At 41.8% G+C, this 9,639-nt stretch overlaps 2 protein-coding genes across 2 annotated transcripts; both read left to right on the top strand.

Moving 5' to 3' along the window:
• The first annotated feature begins 1,305 nt into the window (after positions 1-1,305).
• On the top strand, positions 1,306-5,945 carry LOC113238140 (signal recognition particle receptor subunit alpha). Its single transcript, XM_026474881.1, has 11 exons — positions 1,306-1,497; positions 1,908-2,160; positions 2,393-2,509; positions 2,934-3,066; positions 3,356-3,509; positions 3,665-3,791; positions 3,995-4,137; positions 4,211-4,366; positions 4,440-4,626; positions 4,701-4,837; positions 4,901-5,945. Exons 1-11 carry the CDS (start codon positions 1,381-1,383, stop codon positions 5,192-5,194), a joined length of 1,818 nt encoding a protein of 605 aa, XP_026330666.1. The 5' UTR covers positions 1,306-1,380; the 3' UTR covers positions 5,195-5,945.
• Positions 5,946-6,007: 62 nt separating this feature from the next.
• On the top strand, positions 6,008-9,407 carry LOC113238267. Its single transcript, XM_026475079.1, has 4 exons — positions 6,008-6,530; positions 7,492-7,647; positions 8,193-8,322; positions 8,550-9,407. The coding sequence occupies exons 1-4, from the start codon at positions 6,408-6,410 to the stop codon at positions 9,098-9,100; spliced, it is 960 nt and encodes a 319-aa protein (XP_026330864.1). The 5' UTR covers positions 6,008-6,407; the 3' UTR covers positions 9,101-9,407.
• Positions 9,408-9,639: the final 232 nt, after the last annotated feature.

Below are 9,639 nucleotides of genomic sequence, written 5' to 3'. Positions count from 1 at the left end.
ATGCAGATCATCTGTTTTGACAGAAATAATAGCTGCCTCAGCCTGCACCCTGCCAGCATTCACTTGCTGCAAGAATGCTTCGCATGCTCGCAGCTTCTCAATGCATAAGAATTCTACCCGGCTCTGCTCCAACGCTCATCAGCTCGCTGCCAACGAAATAATAGATGTGATGTAATAAAGAGTGGGAAAGAATTTGCTCAAATTGAAAGTTACTTTGTTTTTTAATTAATAATAAAGAGTGAGAAAGTTACTTTGTTATGGAATTGTATGTTTGAAGTTATTTAGTTACTTAGTGCTAGAGTTGGTGTCCTTTAGGAAGGTTGGTAGGTCCTCTGCCGCAGTCGATGTGGCGTAGATTCTCACCCTGCTTTTCATACCATTCCATATCTGAATAACAAATAATAACATTGCATATTATAGTGATATGAGTTCTGGTACAATAAGGGTGAGTGATCCATTCACTGTATCCTATTACCTCTCATTATGACTCACCTTTTGGGATCTATTGCGGGGCCACAAAATAGCCACACACTCGCACCAAAGGCGTGCTGATAACACGCGCGAACAACGCCGAGCGAAGTCATTCTCAAGCTAAATCTCTGTGCGATTCGAACTCCAGCAAAGATGGAGCTGGCTTACAGTGGTCGCTCGCCGTCCGACCGCATCCACATTGGCTGAAATACGAGCATCATTATTAATTCTACATTGCTAACATTTCGAAATTAATAGTAGTTAGCGTACCTATTTGATTGTATAAAAAGATACTATTTTATTAAATAGAATATTAAAACAGGAAAACAATGTGTAGGTACTTACCTCTGTGTGTTTTATCTACAACAACACACTAAATTCAATTAATTTGGTTCAAATGACAACTCATATGTTTGTTTACAATAGAATTTAATGACATTTCTTTTACACACTTTTTTAAATCGCTCTTTTATAGACTTGAATTCGTAGATATTGACATTTCAGTGCGTTTTACGGTAAAATTTAGTCGGTTTTAGGAAGTCAAGGCACGTCTCTTAAAATTTAATACGAGGTTATAGTTTGAGGTTTAACTGAGGTTTAGGTTCATTAAAACTGATAGCGCGATTGCATTTTGTGCGTCGGTAGAACCATTAATTAACCAAAACCATAACCTCAAATGTTGTACGGTTAAACCTTGCGAAAATAGCGCGATTGGCCCCCTGTTCTTTATCTGTTTACGGAATTGGCTTTGGCCAATGTTCATTTCTTAAATAATTAAAAAAAATAGTGTTGTGTGAGTTGTCATTCTTATGTCAAAATTGTCAAATAACTCTCACTACGTTGCCACTAAGCTCGAAAACAGCTGATTTTTTAATTTAAAAAACGTAATTTTTCAGCAAATTGAACAAAATGTTGGACTTATTTAGCATCTTCAGTAAAGGAGGCATTGTACTGTGGTGTTTTCAGAGTACTAGCGATATTTTTTCACCGTCTGTGAACGCATTAATCCGAAGTGTGATTTTACAAGTAAGTTAATTATTATTTCTGCGACGCCTGGCCTTGTTAATCAGATTAGTGGTACGTAATATGCAAACCATAGCACTTACTACGTCGAAAAAATGTGGCACAATCAACTTTTTAACAATGAAATAGAGCTTACGGAGGGGCACTTGGTCTTTGTGCCTTATCAGTTTTACATCTATCTGGAGGCTTTTGCAATGTTTATACCTCTAACTTTTAAGTACAGTAACGTCGTATCATACAAATCGTACAGTAATATCGTCATTTTATAAGACACGATAACATATAAATTCAATTAAAGTTTTTCAAAGTATCTTTGTTTTTCAAAGTCTTTTTACTACAAACACAAGAAATTCCCTAAATTACATGGATCACTATATAACATCATCGTTTTTGTATTATATTTTAAATCACAGGAGCGTTCTGGCAACAATTCCTTCAACCATAACGCTCTAACTCTCCAGTACAAGCTGGACAATGAGTTTGAGTTGGTGTTTGTGGTTGCGTACCAGCGCATTCTGCAACTGTCTTATGTGGATAAGTTCCTCAACGATGTCCACTTGGAGTTCAGAGACAAGTACAAGAATGAGCTGCGAGGAGGACGGCATATTATTGACTTTGATTTCAAGACTGCGTTTGATAAGATCTTAAGGGAATGTGAAAGTTGGGGTGAGTTTTATAAGTATACATTTATCTATTAACTAATATCTCATTTTTAAGATGTTATAATTCAGTGGCAACATGAACATTATAATAGTAATTCGTGGATGATATTTTTTTTAGTGTATATAATTTATAAGTAGTATATAATTTTGTATAAATTAGTAATAAAAGCACTTGTTCTAGCTTAGTAGTGCAGTTTTTGTCCCTAATGAAGTATAATGCGATATACATGTTTCAGCTAAATCACAAGCAAAGATTCCAAAACAAATGAGAACATTTGAGGACTCACTGAAGTCCAAGAAGACTGTCGCATCTATGATTGAGAGGAAAGGAGAGGAGAAGAGTAAGAAGTCTGGTGAGTATCTTTACTAACAAGTTAGTTATAAAAGTATCATTTATGATTTTAAATCTAAGAGTGACTTAAATTGGTCTTTGTTTAGCATATTAAACTTCTTCGTTTATTTGAACGATCATTTATTTGAAAATAAAAGCTTGTAAAATATAATTGAGCATTATGAAGTCTGACCTGAGTCACATGTAGAAAAAAAAGTAGTACATTGGTGGAAAGTCCTTATTTTTTCTTGGCAATAGTTGTGTTATCGTTTATTTGTAATATTGCTGTTTAGTTTCCTCGCAATCAAAGTGAAAACCAGTGTATTATAACTCGTTCATAAAACTCATAAAACTCAACTTATTGTACAATCTACTATTATATACGACAATATTGTTTCACTTTTAGTAGGTCCAAAGAATAATAAAAAGTATGCTTGAAATTGTAGTGAAAATAGTGGAGAACAAAGCGCTGACAAACGGTAAAGTGGAGGAATCGCCTGAGATGGAGGATGACGTGATTGCCGCGAACCGCGCGAAGCTCGCCAACAAGCTCGCCAAGAAAGGACAGAAGGAAGTCAAGTATGTGCTTTTGTTAGATGATATTTCACTAAATATGCTATTTTGATGACAGTTATTTGGTAGCAAAATCACTTTTATATTAGTGCTATCATTTCTTATTATAATTCAGCATCGTTGTTGGTTAGCGTGTTTTATTTACATTAGATTTCACCTATTACTGGGTTTTTGGTTCACAAGCATTTTAAATTACTACTTTAAAAAAAAATTTATTACTGCAAATGGGAGGTTTATGAAGACTGTTGAAAGACTAGTGAAGTTCCCAATCCGCGTTGGGTTTCCCGTGTCCCAGGAAGTCGCCGGGGGCGAAGTCGCCGAAGGCCGAGCGCGTGAAGCAGCCGCGCGTGTGGGCGTTGGGCGGCGACACGCGCGACTTGCGCAGCCTCGACTTCAGCGACGACAAGGACGCCGACCGCGGCGACCTCGACATCAGCCCGGATACACACGTAATTTTGTTGCTGTGTTCTAGGCTCCGCCGCATAAAATTATGTTATTTTGATGACAACTCCTAGCGGCAACACTTGCATTTTGTTCAGACTACGCACTTAGTCGTTTTGTGAAGAGGAACCGTAGTTATAATTTGAAATATCGGCTCCGCTAGCTGGTGGGCCAGATGGCAGGCGCCATCCGCGACTTGGAGGTGGAGTCGGACGAGAGCAGCAGCGAGGATGACGAGCCTAGCGCGCCGCAGCAGAAGAAGTCTCTCGGTGTTTTCAGCATCTTCAAAGGTATTATGTCTTTGCGATATTAATTATGTTCATCTATTAGAATACTAACAGTAGACGCGTAATACCCGAATAATAAGTTTGCAAAAAAAGACAAACATGTGCTAAATTTACTGCACGTCTCAATTTGATACGATTTGGCATCGGGTTACTGGCTTCGTTCTCGGCCCTGAAGCCCGTTCGATTCGCGCCTGGTGGTCTCGCAGGTCTGGTGGGCTCGAAGGCGCTGACGGAGGAGGCGATGCGGCCGGCGCTGGACAAGCTGCGCGACCACCTCATCGCCAAGAACGTCGCCGCCGACATCGCCAACAAGCTCTGCGACTCCGTGGCCGCCAAGCTCGAGGGCAAGGTATCTGCGACGTTTCAAAGCTGAGATTATTAAAATAGTTTGTTGGACTTACAATTCGAGCGACGTCCGTCAGGTGCTGGGCACGTTCGACAGCGTGGCGAAGACGGTGAAGGCGACGCTGACGGAGTCGCTGATGCTGCTGCTGTCGCCGAAGCGCCGCGTCGACATCCTGCGCGACGCGATGCACGCCAAGGAGCAGGGGCGGCCGTACGTCGTCGTCTTCTGCGGGGTGCGTGCCGCGGACCGGTGCGGCGGCCCGGCCGGCGGCCGCGGCGGGAAGTGAGCGAACGCGATCGGTGCAGGTGAACGGCGTGGGCAAGTCGACGAACCTGGCGAAGATCTGCTTCTGGCTGGTGGAGAACGGGCTGAGCGTGCTGGTCGCGGCCTGCGACACGTTCCGCGCCGGCGCCGTGGAGCAGCTGCGCACGCACGTGCGCCGCCTCAACGCGCTGCACCCCGGCGCCGTGCGCCTGTACGAGAAGGGCTACGGTGGGTGCCGCCCCGCCCCGCCCCGCCCCGCCCCGCCCCGCCCCCGCCCGCCGCTGACGCCCGCCCTCTTGCAGGCAAGGACGCGGCGGGCATCGCGGCCGAGGCCGTCCGCGCCGCGGCCGACGCGCGCGCCGACGTGGTGCTGGTGGACACGGCGGGCCGCATGCAGGACAACGAGCCGCTCATGCGCGCGCTCGCCAAGCTGATCAAGGTCCGCCCGCCCCGCCCGCGCCCCTCGCCCCGCCCGGCCCCCGCTCACGCCCTCTGCCCGCAGGTCAACGCGCCCGACCTGGTGCTGTTCGTGGGCGAGGCGCTGGTCGGCAACGAGGCCGTGGACCAGCTGGTCAAGTTCAACCAGGCGCTGGCCGACCACAGCTCCTCGGCCGACCCGCACGTCGTCGACGGGATCGTGCTCACCAAGTTCGACACCATCGACGACAAAGTGGGCGCCGCCGTCTCCATGACCTACATCACCGGCCAGCCGATCGTGTTCGTCGGCACGGGCCAGACCTACACCGACCTGAAGGCGCTCAACGCGAACGCCGTCGTGCACGCCCTGATGAAGTAGTCGAGCCCCGTTCTCGTTTCCTCGATTTCATCTTTACCGAGAACGACTTTTTTCGAGACGCATTATCGACCAGGCTTCCCTACTCCTGTTGCCAGTGTGTTCCCTAAACGACGGTGTCGGTGTGTTTTATATAAATAAGCTTTAATTAAGAATTCCATTCGTCCCCCTTACGTACTTTTATTCTATTTCGCCATTGTCCGTTTCTATTTCTCCTGTGAGTTTTATTCCGTGTCGAAACACCAATCGCGCACTGGCAATTTTTTTATGAGGATCTTATTATTCACGATGTGAGATGCAGCACAGTTAAGACGACAGCCCGCTAGCTATTTTAACTAAAAATAACGGATTAGTCACGTATTTAAGCCGAATTTCATGATCAAGGAACACGAATTGCTTCGAAACTGGTCGAGCAAAAAATTCGACTTCAATACGTGAGTTATCCGTTATTTTGTGCGTTGCAAATTATTTGTTACACATGAAGACTGAAACCATATTTCTAGACTGAGTCTTTAACGTTTGTAATTCAATTAGCTTACTTTGTTATTTTCTACTTCCCTTCTTACCTGATCTAAAAGTAACTTAAGGTTAAACTCGTATTGAAAACCGCAATGTTACATATTGTGCTGACAATTTATACTATTTGTGTACATTCACTTGAAGGAACTAAACTGTGCTACAGCTCGTGCGATGCTAATGAATTTATATCCGTTATAAATTATAATACTTGATTATGGAATTGTTTATAATGAATACAAACATTTTATTATATTACGTGTTTAACTTTTCATTGCATCCTAGTTTTGCTAAGGATCCTTCCTTTTTGGAAAAAGTTACGATTACTGGGTTTATGTTGTATGTAGTGTTATGGAAGAAACTAGTGGACATGACGTCATAAAAGTTTTTAACTTCACACTAACCAAATTTCAGAAATCTGCACTCAACAATGAATTGCAAACGATAACGCGCACAGTGATACGTGAGTTAAGGAAATCTCAATTCTCTCATAGTCCATACAGTTGGAAACAATTAAAATTACTTCATCGTCCCATTTCTACAGTCCGCACATTAACAGCTTCTGTTTAACTCAATTGGACATCCTGATTACGACTAATTAACATACATTTTGGCGCTTTTTTGGCAATTCGAGCCATATGTTATCGCGAGAGGTGTCCTGTATAACAGTTCGGGCTTGCTGATAAGTCGAAACACAGTTATGGAGGCTTTTTTCGAGCAACTTTACTCGAGTATAGTTAACTATAAGGTGAATAAATGCTGCTTCATCGTACCACTCAGGCCTGGCATCTTGATTCTCGGGTATTTCAATATCATTGTCTCGGTAAGTACTCACATGTTCTAAATTCGTTTATATGTATGTTCCTATTAAATATATAAATGTGAAATAATTATTGTCCCGCAACTTTTTTTTATATAAAGAATTTGTGTTACATTGTTGTCCCATTTTAAAATTAATGTTTATTATACACTGCATTTTTAAATAAAACCGTATGGAGAAAACCGAAACCATATACCTACAGGGAAACTGTGTTAGGAACCATTAGGTCTTTTTTTATAAAACAAATTTTATTTTTTGGTCAAGCATGAGTTGTCCATAGAATTGAATCATATTGACCTTTTCTTTTTAATACAAACTCGGTGGCTCGTAGCGACCAACTTCTGCTGTCAGATTTTTTCTTCCGATACAGTGTAATGATAACGATCCTTACAAGCATTAAAAAAATATTGTCAATGTTATTTATTTTTATGGACAACTCACGCTTGACCAAAAAAATGACTGTTTGTGGCAAATTTGTTTTCCAAAAAGGACCGAATATAAATTGCTAAAACACTTTCCCTGTATCTGCTAAGATTTCGAATGTCACCATACTGTCCTACTTAAAAAATCACACCGTATAAAACACATTGTTGTTTCAAGTCATATAAATTATAATAATACATAATCACAAAATTATAGCTAAATTCAGATTGCGTAGTGGTTTTTTTTGTAAATAACGCACACATTCAACATAGCCCCGCACTAGGGAAACCCTGTGTCGCGGGTGCCATGGACACACACATAGACAACCACAAATTACACCCAAACTCATGAGAGAAATAAATGTAAGCCATACAAACATTTCTCCCGGTCCGGGAATCGAACCTGGGACCTCTGCGTGGCAGGCCGGCATGGTAACCGTTCGGCCACGGAGGCAGTTAGATGTTCGTCACAATAGACGAACATACTAATAACAAGGGAAAAAAATCAAACATTTTAACACAAAAGCTATTTATCTTACCAGGTGATCCTGATAGTGGGTGCGGTGAGCGACACATTCGCACCAACCTTTAAGCAGGTGCAGTTCTCGGTGCTGGAAGATGCGTCTAACATCACAGGCGTCTTAAACCCTACCATCGAGCTCGCCTTCAACGTCGTCTTACTATGCGGCATGCACAGGGTAATCATCACCTCTATCATCTAATATAACCATAGTCTAAAAATCTTGACAAAATCAACTTGTATTATAAATTTTTATTGAATTGTTATTTAATTATTTTTTTGTGAAATTACTCCACTAGTTTGTTATAATTATTAATACAAAGATCGCTAAGACTAAAAAGTCGTTGAAAAACCAAATACAAAAACACGACGCAAGCACATAAGAAAAAATTCGTGAGGTCTGCTGGTTCGTTCCGTGGCTTAGTTGGTATAGCGTCTGGCGCGGTATGCTAGAAGACGTCTTTTCGAATCCGGCCGGATCGAAGGAATTTTTTCTGAGTGTTCGATCTTTGTATTAATAATTAAAATCAACTTGGATTGAACAATCTACACACGGCAAAACGTCTTAGTGGTCTCCTTCTATGGTTGTGGAGCTTTTGATTCAGTCAGATTCTTGCAGAATTTGAAAGAGCCGTGCTAAGACGGCCTGTAAGGCTGTACACATTTCATCAACCAAGTAACCTGTGCTTGGCGGTGGAATTATAGTTGATCATTAATTACCAGGCCGACATTACGCTACTGAAGGTGTACACGTACTACGGGCTGGCAGCCATCGCTAAGACCATCATCGAGTACTCCATGGTGATCATCGGCATCAGCGCCGTGTTTACTACGGTCATCGTATTTTCTATACGTAAGTTTATTCTTGTTACGCGTTAAGATACTCGGGAAAGGCCATCATTACATTAGGTCATATAAGTTTGGGATAGGTTTCTGTGTATTATCATCAAAAGGACAGGAGAAAGAAAGCCGTGGCATTTACGGCCTTTCGATTAGCTAGTTATCACCTGAAGACATCTTTGTACAATTCAACCTTAGCGTGTAAGTTTCCTTCTTTGATGTTGTCTACTTCTTTTACAGTATATCAAGCGTACTTAATTTTTCTGGTGAGGAGCGAAATCGTCGACATAAGACTACAGCAATATCTGAATAAAAACGGCTATACTCGGACATCCCCTCCTAACAACCAACTAAATTTAAACGTTACGAACACAGAAACAAATGAACAGAATAACATACGTTCTAACACAGTCGAAAAATCCCCTAAAGAGGCGGTAGATACTAAAGTGGAAATCGTTGATGAGAAAAAACCGGAAGTAAAATTTGATAGAGTCAGCAGAGGTGCCATTGCAAGACTGAGTGACAAATACAAAGTTACTAGTGCTGAGAACAAAGGTTCCAAAACAGACACGACAAAAGCGAGTGATACAAGTTCTGATCAAGACAACGCTGTAAAAACACCCGAAGAAGTGATTCCCAGTACTTCTAAAGATGTGAAACAGGAAGCAAAGAAAAGTGACGATAGCAAAGTGATAAAAACAATATCTGAAGATAAAGAAAATGATGAGGCGAAAAATGCCCCTGTTCCAAAAAAACGTGGATTGTTTAGACGCAGCAAGTCTGATAAATAAAGAGACATTGTCTATAAAGCAGCAGATGATGTAAAATGTACTACACTACCGAGCTTTTCTGAGCGCTGAAATGGCGGCCCTTGTGTTGATTTTCATAATAGTTTGTGTTGCCAATACAAGAAATTATTCACTCATTAAATTCCCAGAATGAGTCAAAATTTAGTTTGTCAATATTGCGACCTAAGTGAATGGTAGTCACTGCTTGAGCTCCAATAATTTTCGACCTATTAAAATAAATGACGACTGCGTCGTACTATATTAACTTAGTTTTTCTATTAAAATAATGAAAGGTATTTATTATTATGATGTGCATGAAGCAATGTAGCAGTGACAGGTAAGTGGAAAAAAGACTACTTCTCTATTGAGAGGTCCACGGTCCCAATCTTTATTGAAATGTGACTTTGAGTACTAGTTTTTTGCTGTCGGTGAAGGAAAACATCGTGCTGATACTTACACGTCGAACAAGGTTCACAACCCCTGGAAAAAAGGTGTGAACTCCCCAACACGCATTCTCACCCTCTCCTTAGAAGAGACCCGTG

Source organism: Hyposmocoma kahamanoa, unplaced genomic scaffold, assembly GCF_003589595.1.
Source record: "Hyposmocoma kahamanoa isolate Upper Pololo Valley unplaced genomic scaffold, ASM358959v1 95, whole genome shotgun sequence".
Lineage (NCBI taxonomy): Eukaryota > Metazoa > Arthropoda > Insecta > Lepidoptera > Cosmopterigidae > Hyposmocoma > Hyposmocoma kahamanoa.
Note: the sequence above shows the minus strand (reverse complement) of the source record. Positions and strands in the feature narration are given on the sequence as shown.